General features: G+C 36.3%; 1 protein-coding gene across 1 annotated transcript in view; it reads left to right on the top strand.

The window, feature by feature from the left end:
* The first annotated feature begins 1968 nt into the window (after positions 1-1968).
* Positions 1969-20076, top strand: part of LOC137400906 (receptor-type tyrosine-protein phosphatase mu-like) — a 47922-nt gene continuing 29814 nt past the window's right edge. The window contains exons 1-6 of the mRNA XM_068087246.1: positions 1969-2778; positions 3072-4496; positions 6640-6795; positions 9741-9961; positions 10741-10887; positions 16519-16688. Coding sequence (XP_067943347.1) covers positions 2037-2778; positions 3072-4496; positions 6640-6795; positions 9741-9961; positions 10741-10887; positions 16519-16688 — 2861 coding nt within the window. The 5' untranslated portion in view covers positions 1969-2036. The remainder of the gene's footprint in view (positions 2779-3071; positions 4497-6639; positions 6796-9740; positions 9962-10740; positions 10888-16518; positions 16689-20076) is intronic.

Consider the following 20076-nt stretch of genomic DNA (forward strand, 5'->3'; position numbering starts at 1 on the left):
TTGATCAAAGAAGTTATAATATATCGTATAGCCTATGCACACGCTAAATGATGTATTATTTGAAAATCTATGAATTCTATTAACTCTATGTAACAGGATGCTTTTTCGTGTTTTCTTAAACTTGTATTTTTGGTTTTTTGTAAGGTCTAATTGCTAAAAATCGCGGTCAAGGCTAATTTTTTTCACGCGGACAATTTTATTATCTCCATAGGAAGAGCCTCAACCTTCTCTTTCCGTTCGGTCAGACAAAGACAGTACGATATCTCATTTTTACATTTGTAGTAGTATCGAGAAGTACCAGTATCGTTGTATTCAAAGTTTTGATGGAAAACTTCTGCTGCAGTCGTAACCTTTTTATACACACACTCCCATGCACTAGTTATTGTTATTATTAATTCAACATAAGCAATATTTTTATTTTGTTTTTTCAGTTCATATTAATTGTATCATTACCGAATCATCTTTTATTGTAATCGTGGCAAAACAGACGTAATTTAGCTATTACTTGCTAATCATTTCACATTTACATTTAAACCCTTTTATGTATCTTTTTTAAATTTATTTGACCTGCACAAAACGCTTTTCTCATGATATGAAGTTTGAAAGTTAGAATGGTAACTGTTGTTATATGTTAAATAAAATAAAATTTCTGTGCAAAGACTTTTATTACCCAGGCATTCATCTAGTTAACAATAAAGCAGTCGATTTCATATACACCAGAGGTTGCTAGTCGATATGCTTTTGATGCTCTTCACTCACTTCGTACACAAACAAAGTGCTAGGTAACGTTGCGATGTTCCGTTTGTCATGCACTATGTAATCAACTCCCTCAAATAGATTAGATTGTTGATGTTTCCTACCAATTCTGTCTGAAACTTATGCCCGAGTCTTGCTTAACCCGTTCGCTACCAAGCCTGTCCTGGCCCAGCATACCATTCCTTTTAGTTGTGCACTTTTATATTTCGACATGGATGCAAGAAGGCTGCTATAACTTACCTCCAACTTAGTTGAACTGAATAAATATGCATTGGGAAGCTGAGAAATATCTCTTCACGTTGATAAGTAATAAGTATTAAAAAATTGTAAATAATATTTTATTATATAACCTAAATAGGTTTGCACCGAATTACTAATTTACCATTTTATTTTTTGTATTTTTCTGTGCTAAACACAAACTTGTTTCAGGTTAGGGTTTGTTATTCATGTACTAAAATGTAACACAACTCAGGCTTGAACAAATCTTTGGCTGTACATGATTGCAGACCATATTTAGCATGTGAATAGTGCAAGTGTAGTTTGTAGAAGCAGTGATATGTCAAACATTGTACTGAACACATATTCCATATTCTGCCAAAATTCATTAGTTTGCTACAAACAATGAACATGAGTAATGGAGCGTAAACTAGCCATAAAGTGAAGTGATTACTGATCTAGTTTCTCTGAATATTCCTTAACCAACTGCTAGGTGGCAAGGTTTAGGCTGTGGGTAGACCATTTTGTAGAGCAGGTTTTTATAAGCTACATGGTTTCTTGTCCTTTGTATTGGTTAGTTACGTACTAAAACACTATCACCAACTTTTCATTTTTACTCAACAAACATGTCCACTATTGCTCTGCACTATTTTTCTCATTGAGTGCTGCCGCTAGGACTATTGGTGCAGCCTTCATTTAGGAGCTGCTGTGAATAATTTTTCTTCGGAAATCTAACGTACGAAGGCGGGCGTGTTTGCTTTGATTATAGCGAGTGCAAAATATCAGTGCAGCGAGTCTAGCTGCACTGATCAGTACACTGCTGGCACTCGCTTCTATTCAGTTGCTTCAATAGTGCATTGCATACCCAGTCATGCATGATTGATAAGGAGCAATGGGCTGAAAACTATTGCATTTGCATGCATCCCTAATGACATACATAATGCAAGCCCAATCAAGTTACTTTGTTATTGCTAGTCAATGCTGTTGGCAATAGCATTGCTTTGTCAACTCATCACCCATGCAGTGCAGTTTAGTAAGCCAGCTCGACTAGCCATATTTTCAAAATGGATACCTTTGAGAATGGTATGAGGAAGGCAAAGATCTTGGATTATTACACCATGATGCCAGAGACTTCCTACGTACTTGGATTATCACCTGCGGCTAAGCAAAGAGTGCCTATTAGAGGAGCTTGTAACATTTGTCAGAAGCCCATTAGAGGAAGCCACAGGGTCAAATCAAACTTCATATGTCATTTAAAACGATGCCATCCAGCCGCTTATGAGGAGTTCGAAGTCAGGTCAGGGCGAAAAAGTGGTCTGCTATCTATTTCACCTCTCGATGAACCGATGGCCATGGGAATGGTAGCCAATCACATGATAGATTCAAATTCACTGCAGCTTCCGCACACGAGCTCTAACCATGTCACTAATTCTTTGCCAATGCCTCCACCTGCTCACATTGGTTCGATTTCGGCTTCTGCATCCAGCAACGCTGCGTTCACGGCTGCTGCTTACGCTGCTTCTTCCATAAAACAGGAAAATATACCGAACAACTCAGTCTCACCCGGTGTTTTTCCAGTCGACATTCCGATTTCCCCTTCTGTCTGTAGCTCAGTCGTAATGCCCAGTTATTCGATTCCAAATGCAACTATCATGGAGCCTCCATCTGAGAAATTGATACCAAGAGGAGAAACCCGTCAGGCTAAGAGGCAGATGAGCAATAGAGATGTCCAGTCAGACTTTAGCGCTATTCGTGCAGAGGCCCAGAAGCAGAGAGTTAGCAATGCACTCCTAGATTTTATAATCGGTTGGTATACACTTATCCTCTCTCCTCCTTGCATTAGTTAGTACTTTCTGTCTGAACTCGATGTTAGCTGTGTTATTCAAGAATTAATTTCAGCATGGCAGCCTATAACAGAATGCGATTAGTGATCTTTCACAGCTCAGCTCGCACAGGCTTTCAATTCTTAAATAATGCATAGGCTATGCAGTGGTCTTTGTTGACAATTATATTGTTCCGATATCTTTGCTTATTGGAACAACATCATCTGAATGTCATATTTGGCCAAGTTCATATGCTACAGTTAACTGTACTTACAGGCAACAAGGTATCACCAGATGTCATTGATACTCAGTCTTTTCGAAACCTTGCGCTTGCGCTCAAATCAGCCAAGGACAGTTTGATACCTTCATCAGAAGAGGTCAAGGACATCATACAAAATCGATCTGATGAGAGATTTCATAGAGTAAAGGAACAATTGGAGCATATATCCAGCTACTGCTTGTCAGAAGAGAGCTACGTAAGCAAGACCAGCTCTCAAAGCTATGCCACGGTATCAGTTCACTACATGCAAGAGTGGTCTTACAAACACATGACTGTTTTGTGCAAAGACATTTCAAAGTTGCATGACAAACACTCGGCAATTTTACGATTTCGGGAAGAGCACAGCGATGTTTACCCAGCAGCCATGCAATGCATCGTTTGTAACCTCTCGCAGCAACAAGCATTGCCAGGCTTTGTTGACATGACTCCAGTCAGTGTTCCCGCTCTTCACAACTACTCGGAGGGATACAGCAACTCTTTTACAAATGAAATTGGCAACGCAGTAATTTGTGCTTTGCAAGAGGATGCTCAAAGCCGTGTCGTACAGCTAATCAACCATGCGTCTAGTCTGTTGACTCGCAAGGCTGAGGCATGGGATTGCCCGCTGTCGGAGGCAGTGCACTGGTATCAGCAGCTGAAGCTACTTGAGGTCGTCTTGAATCGTTCTGAGCAGGCCCGAGATGGTTTCAACTCCGATGAGAGTCTACTCGACGCTGCTGAAATGATTGAGCTAAAAAATGTTTTGCAGATGCTCAAGCCTTTTCAAGACGTGATTGAACAGTTTCACGCTGCCGCAGCACAATCTTGTAGCAGCAGCCTGGTCGTTCCCTATCATCGTCTGCTCCTGCAGAATCTCTCTGAGATGGAAGCGAAATATCCTGATAGCCCACTACTCGGGTCCTTGCACCGGGCCTTTTTAGAGCGGACAGACTTTGTCGAAATGCAAAATACACATGCGACTGTTTATACGACAGCGACAATGTTAGATCCACGTTTTAAACTTCGCTGGTGTGAGGATAAAGACTACGATATGTATAAGGAGCATCTGGTAGCTATCGCTAAGAATATCATGAAAGTGAAAATGGAGACAGATGTCGCTTCAAAGACTAATGGCTCCGTTTCAAGTGTGTTTGCCAAAATTCTTAAAAAACCATTGGAGTCATCGGAAGATGCTGCTGTAGCAACCGACGTGATGAGGTATTTGAGGGAGCCGATAATACCTGAAGATAGTGACATTCTAGGTTATTGGAAACATAATGAGCTCAACTTTCCCAGTCTGAGTATTCTCGCTCGCAGGTATCTGGCGATACCAACATCTTCTGTAGACCTTAAAGACGTTAGCACCAATTTCGCGCCACCTGACAGCATGCAATTGTCAGGGAATCTTCTCGAGCGCATCGTCGAGCTCAGTACAACCCTAAACTAAAATAACTTTAGCTAGTCATATGCTGTTGACTGCATGTTAATGTCATACATCTTGTTAGAAGGTTCATGTAGTGCTCCTTATAAACCTACTTGAGAGTGCATATGAGGTGGTAAAAACAGCATTGTAGTCAGCCTATAATATGAAAAGATTTTGGCTCTGTGTCGCCTTTGCAAAGGCAGCACAATAAGTTTTTGTTATTCTTAGTGACTTATTTCCTGCTTACACAAATATATGCAGAGATAGCAATCTTTCAATTACCGCTTATGAAGTATGTAGTTGACTGCTAGGAAGCGACTAACTTGGTGAGTCATGCTATTGCATCACTACTACTAATTGCTTTGTACCTATCGCATCAACTTTTGGCAACAGCCCAGTATATATTTAGACACAGCAATGAGGGCTTGACTTGGCCTGTGATTCTACATGTTGTTTTGGTCTGGATGGCTGAAATGGCTGAGCTAAAATCTGCTATTATATAACTCCTTTACACCTAGTAGCAATTATAAGTTAGTATTTAGCTGGATAGAAAGATCATTGTTTTAACTTGACCTCCTAATATGGCATCTAGCTTTCATCCCTTTTCACGTTTATCTCTTTAAACACTCTGCTTGTTATTTGACTACGTTGAACGTGTGAATCTATGAATTTAAATAATTTTGGGATTTCTTTTTAACACGAAGACATGGGTGAGAGAAACTATAAGCTCAATTGGCAAAAATTAGTAAAAAGAGAATTTTTAATTGCTTTTTAGTGTTTACATAATTATAATTAAACAGATTTCGCTAGCTTCATTGAGTTCAGAGATCACGTTGTCAAGTTTGTTAGCCTCTCATCTGATCTGAAATGGCTTGAATGCATTTACTGCTGTGGTTTGCTTCTTTCAAGTTCTCAATTATCCCACCTCCTATTTAACTGTTGAGATATTATTCACCGATTAGGAGTTGTCTATTTCTTAGGCTTCAGGTAATATGCATAGCTGGTGTCCCAGTGTTTCAAGATGCGGATTATTGATATGTAGACATGAATGTACAACATGTGTTTCCAACATCACAAACTAAGATTTTGTTAATTTCTTCATATAGAAACGGCTGATGCTTGTTTCAGAAAGTGAAGTATCCCTGAAGGTTAATGTATAATTAAAAGTGTTTTTATAAATTGAAAGCATATTTCATAAAGCCTCTGAGTAGCTCTGTAGAATTACGACTTTAAAATTGCTAGTTTTTTAAATTTTGTGGCATAACGAAAGCTTAAGTTGTAGGATAGTTTTTATATTTCTATAATCAGCTGAAAATGTATTTAAATATGTGTACTACAATTGCTACTATGTGGTGACAAACTGTCTTAGATCACTAGGTGAACCTCACAGCATTTCTATAGAGTACCCTAGTACATTGAACTAGAGCTATCAATGTATGCGAATCTCGGCCAAAGAAACCAGAATAAGTATGTGAGATGGTCACACCATTCAGAGCAGAACTCCAAAAATCAACACTGTTCCAGTCATTTCCTTTCCTATGGTTGTTCTATTCATTGCTCGCTTAGTCATGGTTTAATCGTGAATAAATAAAAACAATCACGTATTCTTTAGTAATATGTTTTTAAACCAAACTAAATTGAGCGTGACCAAGGTTGTGTGACTGTAACCCTTTACTCTTCAGTTGCCCAGTTGTTTCTCCCAACAGTCACAGATTTCATTATAGTTACCCTCCAAACATGCTAGTCTCTCCCGTTGGTAGTCCAATGGTATGTCCAAATCATTGGAGAACTTTCTGACCACCAAGGACATTGAGATATCACAAGCATGAATAGGCCTGTCGATATATGCTGAAAGGGAGCAGCTTTAGCTTTGTACGGTTGACAGCACATGTGAACAAAAGCAAGTGCTTCAGTCTCTAGGAATGGCATCCAACCCTAAATTTATCTCATTAAAACCAACCGATGTAGATTTAGCCTGCATACTGACAGAGAATCATCTGAGTGGAGTTTTAAGAGATAAATATATTCTGTAAAATGCTGTAAAATTTGAAAATTTGTGATGAACAAAGGGTTCTTCAGTTATTCTATAGCCCAGTGTTGTTTAACATCATGCGTAATAAGTCGGTAAATAACTCATTGTTGAATGGTATCCTGTTACTTAGGTGATGGTGACATTCTGAGAGAAACTTTGACTGAACGAAGGTTTACCATATCAGAGCTGATACCTTACTCACAGTATGTGTTCTCTGTTGCCCTGCAACTGAGGGGAGTTCCTCTTTCTCCTGCTAGCAATATAACTGCGTCAACACTTGAGAGTGGTATGTAGACATTGTTTATCACTATTAGTTGATCAAGTTATGGAGAAAACAACTCCAACCTTTGACTACCTGGTGTACAAATCTTATAAAGTACTTGACAATTTGTTTTGTCTTCATCGTATTTTTCATTTTTAAAGTAGTGATAATAACTTGGATACCTGAATTCTCATCGATTCACTTTCACTTGCCATTTTTAAATGTAGAACTGGTATAAGGCAGCTGATTCATTATGTGGTGGACTGGTACCCTGCAGGACAATATTATTCATGGAGTTATACTTCGTGGAAGTTGTCTTTCTATGCATTTTCATTGACTATTTTATTCGCGGAGGAACACATACTCGAATAAATTAGTCTGTGAATCCTGTTAGCAATAGAGTGCCAAACCTTCACATGTGTTAAGCACGTTTTACCTTTCTAGTCGACTTTTCTAACCTATATGTAAACATACAGTCAAACATGGATAACTCGAACTTCAAGGGACCGAGCAAGAGTGTTCGAATTATCAGAGCATTCAAGTTATCAGAGCACTGTCACAAGTCCATATATTTACTTATTTATTAGTAGATACATGTACATATACAAACTATAATATAAATCAAAAGCACAAATGGCTTGTTTAAAATTAAATGCTTCTAATGTAAAGTTTAAAACGTTTTTATGAAAAAGTATAGAGATTTTTCTATCACTTGAGATTGGTTTGTTGTTTGAGGTGATGTTATTGCCAGGACGTTTTTCAGATTGACATTGGCAAAACTTGATCGCTGTTGAAATGCTCAAAAGAAAAGACATTTTTTCTTTTGGGGTTTTACCCACAATCAATTTTGCCGTTTTTTCTTGAAGTTTATGCAGATTACCTTACTTTACCTGGGATTCGTTAAGAGCAACACTCCGAGGCAGTTCAATTAGAAGTTTTACGAGGTTTTACGGTACATTCTATGTCACTCACACTTTTTTAATAGATACTTATTGAATGTACACACGTATTCTGTGTTTAGGTCAAACGATGAATAGTTTTTTGTAGCTCAGACAACGTATACGTTTAATTACAACATTTTTTAAGACGTTTTAAACATTCAACATTCCGACGTTGATTCAACACGGAATCAACGTCGGAAAACTATTCATCACGGGTTAGCCGAGTCACGCACTCAAGGATTTTCGCCACGCACATACAAAACAACAAGCGATTTTTGTTTTGTATTTGCGCGGCGAAAATTCTTGCGCGCGTGACCCGGCTAACCCGTGCTATTCATCGTATCGCAGTATAAATCAAATTTCACCAAACTTTTAGGAAAGTCGTTGACAAAAATATTTTGCCGATGGTGGTAATAACGACGCTTATGAATTACGAAAAGATGAAGTTTACCTCTATGGCTTTGAATAAAGTGATTTTCTAAAGCGAAAACAACCGTTTCGGTAGCTGTTGGGCAAAAAAACAGTTCGAATTAACAGTGTTGAGTTCGAGTTATCTATAGCAATTTATCATTACGTGGGAACGGACCAAAGGAAATGTTCGAATTAACCATGTGTTCGAGCTATCCGTGGACGAGTTATCCATGTTTGACTGTATCTGCAAATCAAGTCATATACATACCATCATGTCTAAATCAGTTCATCATTGTCATCAACTTCCGCATTAGAAGTTGTTAGAGATGATTTCACAATGCAAAAATGCAAGAGATACGACTATGCCATGCTGAATTCTGAAGAAATTGTGGCAATCTTGAATAATTTTGTAAAGAATTGTGATGCATTGGCAATGGGGGCAACTCTAACCCCCGGCGATGGTTACAAAATAGTTTGGAACTCAGCTATGTTTACTGACTACACCTGGCAACTAGTTTTTGATTTTATGTAGCAGTTATTCTCCTTTTTTACAAAAGTCCAAAACTCTAATTATTCACTGATTTTAATCATTCGCGGATTTGTCTGCCCTCGATTTTGGGAATTTTCAACTCCAACAAATAATATCATCTTGTAGGGATAGGTTGCATGCTTTTCCATAGGTTGGTTGCATTCCTGATTTCAGGCTAACCTAAGGCATATTAAAGGAAAATACTGGCCAACTGTTTTCTTCAACTAAATGCATCCATCTGGTAATTGTATTTTGTTCATCTAAGTTCATCTCGGCAAAACAGGAAGTACTTCCAGTGAATTCAACTCTCAGCGACCAATATTTACTAACTTGTTAGTTTGGATTGGTCCTAGTTTGGTTTGACTTTCTAGATTTAGATTTGTTTTCAGCTAACATACTATATTTGAGAGATATTTTGTTACAAATGTTTGTTTTCCAAGACCTACCCATTGCCAATTTCATTGGTAATGTGGGGCAAAAGGTGGAAATTTGGCTCGTCATAATGTAAAGGTTTTATTATTTTATCTAGTCTTTATGGATATTTTCAACCTTCAATTTTTTCTGCAGATGCTTCACCTAAAGGTAAGTGGCACGTACTCTAGATTGCAGGTATTAGATTGCTTCCGGCAGCATGCTTTGACTTCCTGCTGCTTTCAAAATGACTCGAAAAATAGTAAAACAAATATGAATACAACTGCATTGTATTTCTCTGACCGCCTTTATAGTATTTGCTCTCTCCATGGTTTACAGGATATGGTATTACAAAATGAAGTTGTCGTCTGCCAGTAATTTTCAAGGAATAAATCATTTTGAGTCTTTCTCATAGCCCTCATTCTTAAAACGGAACACTTACTTTTAGATCGTCGCTGTAGGAGGTGTTTGCAATTTACCTATAACTTATAAATTGACCCGATGCAGTCAAACCTTAAATATAAAAGTTATCTTCTCTTGATCGTTACTGACTACTTTGTGTTATTCATTCCTGTATTTTCTCTGCACTTATTACACAACAGAAAATGCATATATTATTATTTTAGACATTTGTCAACATAGGCATGCACTTTCATAATTTTCTTTTATCTTTACAGTTCCCACGGCTGTTGGTGAACCTGTGCAGGTGGTACAAATGTCTGATGGAATGAACATATCATGGAGTAGACCAGCAAGGAATACTGCTGAGTTGCTGTATTGGCAGCTAGGGTACACCGTAAATGGCACCTTTCACATAAAGAATGTTTCTGCTGATGATACAAGCTACATATTGCCGTTGTCAGATGTTAAGGCATATTCCAACTACACAAACATTACGGTGAGGCAGCACACTGATGTTCGCATATTGTAAGTTCCTATGCGCTGTAAGGTCAGGTTCAGAGGTCGAGTTCATGACCTGTGAATAGTAGGTTGTGGTTTGTAAGGTCACTGGTGGTGGCCGGAATGACGTTGGACCTTAAGTTGCTTTCTCTCTTTCTCTCTCTCCGTTTAAATCAGCAATGCAGATTAGTCTGAACGACCCCCAGATGAAGCACAAAGAGCAAAGTTCACTGGAAGGTCAATGTTGAAGTCGTCTCATGCTTTTTGTCATTTTTATTTTGAGCAATTTTGTTCCTGTTAGTTTCTTTTTCTGGGTGTCTAGGTTAATATTCTGCTGATAGAGAGATAGTAGATGTATTTTAATAAAGCAAACATGTCTAAGGTGTGGGGTGTTGGCGTCTTTGGATCTGGAAAACCTTCTCCTTCAACTTCTTACTTCACAAGTCCACAGAGACCAAGTGCTCCACGCGAACTTTTAATCATTTCTACGAGCCTAATGTGTCTGGAACTAAAATGGACTCTTCCAACTCATCCCAATGGCAACATCTCGAGCTACAAGGTCGGGAAATATCTCTTTACATTTCCATTGTACAAGTGCTAAAATCTAATATCTCTTTCAATTTTACTGAAATGCATTTTATGCTTTTACTAGCTGGAGAAAACCTCACGAGAATTATATATATCCTCTCTTGTCTTCGATTTGCTATCGATTTGAGTAGCAGTTTACTGTCCTGATGGTATATCAACTGTTTGACGCTCACTTCGTTGGTTGTTCAGGTTCTCTATACAAAGCTGGCTGGACCTGGAGGCTCCCCAGTCATCGATGATCGTGTGAAAGAAAACGCTACCACACAACTTACCATCCAGCTGTGTGGCCTTGATTCAGGTTCTCAGTATCACATCACGGTGTCAGCAATGAATCAGGTATGCGGAAAAATATTATTAGTTGTTAATATCAGATAGTTGCTTCAAAGATGGAATGGAACATTTTGGCGTAGATATTCTAGCAAGGGATTTTTTGGCGCACGTTCGTAATTTATCCATCTTTCGTTGTGATTTACAGCTCAACAAGTTTTAAGTATAAGTGGAAGAGAAAATTTTTTACATCATGGCTACATTCATGTGTTTGACAGATGTAGGCCGCGAGATCCTTCAATCCATGGTTTTTTTTATGTCATCAAGTCGTTTGCACATGCGCTCGTTCACGAAAAAGCTGCCATATTTGTAGAAAACGGTCGTTTTTTATTTAATAGTACTTTTTGGTGTTGTTTTGATACTATAATAAAAAAATTGCAAACAAAAGCATCGTTTTCAAAAGTTCTTAGCAAAAGCTTCGTGTTTTTAATGATAAAATTGTCTATAAAGATGGCTGACAACGATAAAATGACGTCACGAAAAAACGAAGGATTGATTTTTGGCGGTGTGAGCGTAAAAATTTATGTAAAGTAAAAAACCACACTGAAGATCGTGATTAACGAAATATACTAGTATGGCAACAGATTATCAGCTGCATCAATTGAAGCTAATCACGTCAATTGAAGCTAATCACGTCAATTGTGTAATAAAATGCCAAATAAAATACTGAACTGAACAAATGAAATTCGCGATACTGATATAAACTTTCAGTTTATTTTTTCATGTATTCTGAAAAAAAGAGTATTATGTGTGAGATTTCAATGAGTAAAATAATGTTTTTATATTTTTTGTTATTATAATCGTGTTATTTATTTGCTGTTTGTAAGCATAAAAACTTATTTAGTAGAAAAATATCAGAGCTAGAAAATCTAGCGTCAAAAATCTTCGGCCAAAGAGTCCTGTGCCAGAAAGGCATAGACTGCTTTAAAAATACTAGCAGTTTCTTCAACACTAGAGTTTGCCAATTTAGATGTAAAATTTGTTTTTAACTCAAGAAACTTCAAACTTACACCTTTTAAAGTTTATTGAGGCACCACAGATTCGAAAATATGGAGGATGACAACAATTTATTCAATTCTTCAACTACAACCATTATAGTAACTTGCCTATTATGTTCATTTAGACGGGGTTGAATCTTAGCTGAGGGTTGTAATCTTAGAAAAACCTCATTACAGGTCATCGGGTCAGTGGGTTCACCTTAATCAAGTTGAAACTTGGGGTTATCACTACGCCTAATGGAAATCATGGTAGTCAACATCTTTTTGAAATAAAAAATTCAAAATCAATGCAGTTGGTAATTTTTTATTTTTGACTTGAATAGATGAGAAATAGTTTGCGCAGTCTGAATATATATTAGCGGCATTTGTGAGCAAACATTATAACATTGGTCTCGAAGCATTGTTGATAAGGATACCTCTGATAGTGATAGGTGTTCTAAATGTTCTTCAGATTAATTGTAAGCCTCCTTTTCCTTCAAAATAGAGTGATAAAAATATCTTCTTGTTTTGATCTTTGTGGCACTGCTACTATTAACAGAAGATTTAGTTGACGTAATTTGATGTAAATTCTTGTGCTGATCAAAAAATAATAAACCTTTATTACAAAAAACTGAATGTATGTCCGTTAATGTTTTTCACCAAAATTGCATTGGAACAAGCAAAACATTGTGTAACAAAAATGTTTGACTGCACATAGATAAGGTTAGAGTAAGCTGTGTCATATGTCACTGTGTATCATTTAGACTACACTTCTAATTGCGTGTTTCAAATGTACAAAACAATAAAAACTTCTTTCAATTGAAATAAAATTAAAATTCCTTTAGTAATTTGTATTTTGCATTTTATTCTGTGTGTTCATACTCAGCTTTTTACATGATTTTATAAGAATGCTTGTATTTTACTAATATGCATAATCAGCAGCAGTGTTCACTAAGGATTTGTCATAAATTGTCCGCTTTTTTAATAAATTAAATGAAATACTCTGTATTTATTTCTATGAGAGTATATGCTCCAATAAAGGTCGAGTGAGGGTAGACAAATCTTGGAATAAATCACTGCTGATGTACATGTTTTGGACTGACAACCCAGTTACGTATACAATAGACTATCTGAACAGAGGCTTTATCTGTGCATTGTAAGATTTGATAGTTTTGACAGATGTTATTATTGGTTTTGGCAATACTTCTGGCTTGCTGGTGCTTGTTGGCAATTTTTTGCATCACTTCTATAGCATTTTGTCATTCTTGTAACACCAAGCATATGTTATGCACTTTGAAACACTTTTAAAAATAATATTTTTGCCGTTTTCTTTGTGTGACAAAAATCTAAAGTTATTAAAAGATGTACCTGTGATTTCATTGGTAAAAAATAGCCATTGAAATATTTTGAAAAGTTTGTGGTTACCGTAAAACCATTGAACGCCATGGCGCTCTATTTTTCAACCCTTCCTCTATAGTGGCGGTCAATTGGAGGTGGCGTTCAAACAGAGGGTGGGCACTCTATTTTTCAACCCTTCTCTCTTAGTGGCGTTCAAATAGAGGTGGATTGTAAATAGAGGTGACAATCAAATAGAGGTGGCGTTCAATTAGAGGTTTTACGGTTTGATGTTTTACGTTTGATCCATTTGATTCATCATTGTTCATTCTATGTTTTACAACTTTGTTCTGAATTTCAAAAGCAATCCTTAAAGTTCATTGTAGAGTATTAAATATAAAGTCCAACTCTTAATTAAATTCCACCCATTTAAATTCATTCCTAAACTCTGTTTTGACTGTCTGCAGCAGTTTGGTGTCTCTCCGGTCTTTGAAGATTTGGGCTATCATATAGTTTATAGAAGTAAGTCAATTGCGAGCAGTGATCGTACAGAGAAAATCAAGAGACCGTGTAGGGTTTATTTAGTTTAGTTTGCTTTCAAACAGCTCGTGGCCGGATATAAAATTAAAAAAATAAATACACCAACTGTTTGGTGGCCAAATCAGTCAAACATTGGCACACCTATTAGCTATTGTTGTGGTGTTTTGTTATAATAAAGACTAAAAAATGTACGCTAAACAACATACCCAGCTAGATGGTGTAACTAGAGAACGTTGAGCTATCCGAAATTAGAAAGTAGATTCCAGAACTTTGGCATTAATCATGAGATCACCAGTTGGACAGTTCATTCCAACTGAAGATCTAGTATCTCGGTATGACCATTTAGTATTTCGGTATGATCATCTGGTATCTCGGTATGACCATCTAGTATTTCGGTATGACTGCCTGGTATCTCGGTATGACCATCTGGTATCTAGGTATTAGCCGGACTATTAGCCGCTACTTTTTTTTAATGATTTGAGCCATGCGGCTTGTATAAAGGTGCGGCTATTCTGTGGCTTTTTCTTTCATCGCTAGGGCGCATCAACCAGAATCTCCGATTAGTACGCTTCTGGCAGTGAAAGAAAATACGAAACAATGCTGTTCTGTTCCGTTAGGCACTAGGTTAAAAAGCGTCGGTTAATACGAAACATTGCCGTTAGGCACTGTTCTGTTTTAAACCGGAAAGTTGCTGCCGTGTTAAAAAGCATCATCCTGAGTTCTGCGGCCTATACAAAGGTGCGGCCTATGTATTGTTTTATTATCGTTTTTTGGTAAATAAAGCAGATGCGGCTTATATAGGGGTGCGGTTTATAGTCCGATTAGTACGGTAATAAGAAATGTTAGTCCAACTTACACAGTGGGAAAAATCAAAGAGTCAGCAATAAGTTTTCATCCCGTATAAACCAGAGATGTTTATAAGGCTCTAAAAATTACTCGAGTCACTTCAACTCTCATCAAAAAATTCTCAATTCAATTCCCAGTTCTTTTGCATCAATTCGTGTAAAAATCGATTCAATTCACAATTCATTTCAAAACATCACAACTCAATTCTTTAGCTATCCTATCTTCAATGGCTCAATTCAATTCTCCCATATAAACAAAATCAGTTCTTATAATAAATTGATCTATGACAATATATCAAAATAGCATTGACCCTCAATCGCTAATTTATCTACCGTACTTTTCGGACTATTAGCAGCTACTTTTTTCTGATGATTTGAGCCATGCGGCTTATATAAGAATGTAGCTTTTTCTTTGACCGCTAGGGTGCATTAACCATAATTTACGGTTAGTGTGCCTTTAGCGGTGAAAGAAAATACAAAACATTGCCTAACGATGCTGTTCCGTTAGGCATTAGGTTAAAAAGTGTCCGTTAATACGAAACAGTGCCGTTAAACACTGTTTCGTTTTAAACGGCAAAGTTGCTGCCGTGTTAAAAAGCACCGTCCTGAGTTCTGGGGCCTATACAAAGGTGCGGAATATGTATTGTTTTATTATCGGTTTTTGGAAAATAAAGCAGATTCGGCTTATATAGGGGTGCGGTTTATAGTCCGAAAAGTACGGTACTTGCATTAGCTCAGTCTATTGACTTTGTATAGCAAATATCAACTATTACACTAGAGATTTCATTGCTTTTTTCGGTGGAATTAAGCCTACCAGCTTATTTACCTACCTTAAAGCCGAGTTTCTGTAATATAAATGCAATTTAAAGTCTTTTAGGATCAGCAAAAAGTTCTGCACAAGAATTAATGCATTTGAAAAACAAGCAGAATGTTTAATATTTGTGTAGTTTAGTGAAACTGGTTACGTAAAAAAAACGCTTTCGTTCTTTGCAATTTAACCAAAACGCAGACACCCATTATATACTGTAGAAATGTAGTAGTCAAAAATATCTTTAGTCCAGTGTTGAAGAATTTCACTAGCAGAAATTCATTTAGGTCGCTGTTTACAATATTTCTTTCACTCATCCCGAACCGAAAATTTAAAAAAATTAAATCACATTTTTATGCTGTTTTGTGAGTAAAGGAAAAGCTATGCTACTGGTTCGTTTTTGGCAGAATGATAACCTATCTTCCTAAATTTATTGTGGTAAAGTTTTGAGTGGATCTGTTAACACTGCAATCTGTGATCTGTGTTTTTGTACAGGGACAAAGGCGGGTTGTTATAAAGGCTTTTCGGTTGAATGAATGATATTCGTGAGCAGTTATGAAGCTTATAAATAAGTTTACTATCAGTACACAAGCAAACCATAGAGCTATATTATTGCATTGTACATAATTATGACCAATAAAATATACGCGATGATATCAGGATCTTCTAAAAATGTGTGCGGCTGGCAACATGGACTGCACCGACGTTTTTGCTTTGGCGCACACCAAGTAACAGGTTGCATTATTTAAGATGTCCTGATCAAAAAGAATTTTCCATCGCAGTAATAATAAAGAGAAGCATTGGTACATTTTGACTCAAGTGATTTAGTTTATTAAAAAGGAAGAATCGAATCAATTCTTCTATGGTGGCAGTAAAGACTTGATTTAATTTAATTCGTACGGGGTAAGATGCTCCGAGTCAATACAATTCTACAGCAAGAAAAAGATACCAGAGAATCAATTCAACTCATTTATGAGATTAGTCTTGAGGCTTATTCAAGCAAGCATATTAACTCCATTGCCCATGTCTGGTATAAACCAGTCACAACTGGTAGAGCACAAACCATGTTAACCTGTTAATTCTGGTTGAGTTATAAGTTGTATGTTTTCACCCAATCTGTGCATTTGATGTTTAGGTAGGCAAGGGAACTGGAGTCAGTATTACTGGCTGGACCAGGATTGGAAGCCCACCAGCTCCGAATGTCCCCGAACTGCTATCTCAGACTGATACTACCATTACACTGAAGCTATTTCCTGTCACGTCCGACCTTGGCCCAGTTACTTACTATGAAATATGGGTAGCAGAGTAAGTAAACGTCTTTTGTTGATACCCAATAATAAAATGTATTTCATTTATGGAAAAGTACAGGAGTCATGGTTTTTATTATTTTTTATGTTTGCTATCCGCTTGAGGATGATTCAAGACTTGCCACAGTTTTTGCTTGTGTTTTCTTTATGCGCAAAACTTCTTTAGGATCCCTTTTCTATATAAATACAAGTCTTCAGTTTCCGGTTTGCATATTTTGAGATGTTGCTTGCTGCACTTTAAAATGTTTTCAATTGTCCCTGCTACTTACACAACAACTGAAAATGAAGCTGAATTCTTGTGTTATGATTCATTTTACGCTTGAGTCAGCTGACTTGACCTGGCTGCCTTTGCATTTGTACGGTTTCTGGTTGATATTGGCACACATTAAACACAGTTTGCAACAAGCTGTGCTATCATCCACTAATATTATTACTATACATACTAATATTATTACAATACACTATACATACTAATATTATTACTATACATTATACATACTAATATTATTACTATACACTATACATACTAATATTATTACTATACATACTAATATTATTACAATACACTATACATACTAATATTATTACTATACATTATACATACTAATATTATTACTATACACTATACATACTAATATTATTACTATACCGTACAGGATGAAAATATCCGATGGATATAAAAATTCGCGATTTCGCGAGCAGTCAACTCCGCGAATTATTAAATTCCGTGAATAATTAGTTCTATTTTTTATCACAAGGGAGAATAACTACTGCATCAAATTGAAAACTAGTCGCTAGGCTAGTTTTTAATATAACTACTAAACGTAGGTGAGTTCCAAAACATTTTTAAAATCATTGCCTAGGCTTTGAGCTAACACCATTGCCAATGCATCACATTTATTTACAAAATTATTCAAGGTTGTCACAAGATAGGCAGAATGGCGTCATAGCGAAAACAGCCACTAGGCAGAAGTACTAAACGTAGCCGAGTTCCAAAACTTCTTTAAAATCATTGCCGGGGTTCCGAGTTTTATTGCCATTGCAACAAACTTTACCAAATTATTCAAGGTTTTTACAAGTAGTTCGGCATGGCTTCATCGCAAAAAAGCTCTCCTAGTCTTTATACATTGAAATCAACTCCATCAATCTCGAATACCGAAGTTGAGGACAATCATGATTCTGATCTGGACATTATGGTATGTATTTGATGTGCTGTGCAGATACGTTTTTCCATTATTAACTGCATTAGTTAATTCTTTTGTTTAAAAACTGATCGCTTTCATTAAATACTTCAGCTATTGTTTTTGTACTTCCTTGACACTTGTTAAGATTTTTTTCTTTTTTGTGTTTACTGCAGATTGAGAATAAAACAACCTACTCCGATTACGAAAACTAGAGACAAGTAGTAATATTCATCGAGGCAGGAATATTGGCAGAGAAGCAACCAGTCAACCTAGACCCCTTCATTGACAACAACTCCTTGATATCGCTGCAGCAAACATGATTAAATCATTCCACGACCAAACAAGAGTGAAACGATTGATTGGGAGAATTATGATAAATGCACATGTGCACACAACTCCCGAAAAATTATCCGTTAACGGCCGTCACCAAACCCTTGCAACGAAATCCTATCAACAAATTTAACTATTTTTCAGTAAAGTCGTTTAAGTATAATAATGATACAAAACGCATATAAACCTATTTAAATATGTTACCAAGCCTTTGAAAGGTTGACGCAAATTCCTAAAACTAACCCATCTGATCGGATTATACATAAATAGACAGATTTATTAGGACGAAAATCGTCAAAAAACGCTTGAAAAGCTTCGTTTAATAAAAGTTAAGACCGGAAATTGAAACGCCGAGCGACAGAGAATAGAACGATAGTCTTTCCACAAATCGCCACAAAACGCTTGAACACCTTGGTTTATTAATAGTTTCGACCGACCTACGAAACGCCAATAAAGCCGTGCGACAGATAGTAGAACTGTTTACTGTGTACTGTTTGTCTACTGTTTGAGGCGTAGACCGATTTACAGGTACGAAAATGTGGTACACAGTTTATCAGCCTACGTTTTTGTCCAATTACCGAAGGTTTTTCAAATTATCTAGAACATCAGCCAGATTTCTTTACATCTTATCTACAAGGTAGGGCGTTACTACAACGCCTTTTTATGACAAGAATATTTCTTTATTTCACTCCAGTTTGCATAAAACTTCCAGACGCGTAAATGCCAACGCTTGCTCTCTGTTACATATCGCTGTCAAAACCATTCTACATTCATCACAACACAACCAACTTTCAAACTGTATATTACACATCAGTTTGCCGTTTAACGTTTAATATTGCATTTCAGAGATATAATAAACATATTTCTTTATTGTTGGCATTGTTGTTGTTAGTTAAATTACGTACAGTAGGTTAGTCTACGGCTTGAATTAATGTTTATTTTATTATTGTAAAACATAAGTTTGAGATAGTTAAATATTTATTTTATTAATATTTATTTCTGTTACATATCGCTGTCAAAACCGTTCTACATTCAACACAACCAACTTTCAAACTGTATATTACAATATATTTTACTTTTAACATTGCATTTCAGATATATAATAAACATATTTGATTATTGCTGTTGTTAGTTTAATTACTTACAGTAATTTAGGTCTACAGCTTGAATTAATATTTATTTTAACCAACAAACAACTTTCAAATTGTATATTACACGGCAGCTTGCCATTTTACTTTTAATATTGCATTTCAATATAATAAGAGATATAATAAACATATATCATTATTGCTGTTGTTATTTAAATTACGTACAGTAGTTTAGGTCTACAGCTTGAATTAATATTTATTTTATTATTGTAAAACATAAGTTTGAGATAGTTAATTATTTATTTTATTAATATTCATTTCTGTTACATTTCTGTTATTTCTGTTGCGCCTTTTTAGAGTCGTGCTCCCTCAAATTTATTTTATATCATCTCAAACAAGTCTCATTTACATTATACTCTGTCAATTCCTGCTGAGAACTACTTTTTCGACAACCAACAGTACCCTTTTTCTTTTCCATTACTACTTTGGTCGTGGGCTGTATGACAGTGGAATTTCTAGTATATTTTATTTCATGTATAGATATATTCCCACGACCAAACAAGAGTGAAACGATTGATTGGGAGAATTATGATAAATGCACATGTGCACACAACTCCCGAAAAATTATCCGTTAACGGCCGTCACCAAACCCTTGCAACGAAATCCTATCAACAAATTTAACTATTTTTCAGTAAAGTCGTTTAAGTATAATAATGATACAAAACGCATATAAACCTATTTAAATATGTTACCAAGCTTTTGAAAGGTTGACGCAAATACCTAA

This window comes from Watersipora subatra, chromosome 7, assembly GCF_963576615.1.
Source record: "Watersipora subatra chromosome 7, tzWatSuba1.1, whole genome shotgun sequence".
NCBI classification, from domain to species: Eukaryota; Metazoa; Bryozoa; class Gymnolaemata; order Cheilostomatida; family Watersiporidae; genus Watersipora; species Watersipora subatra.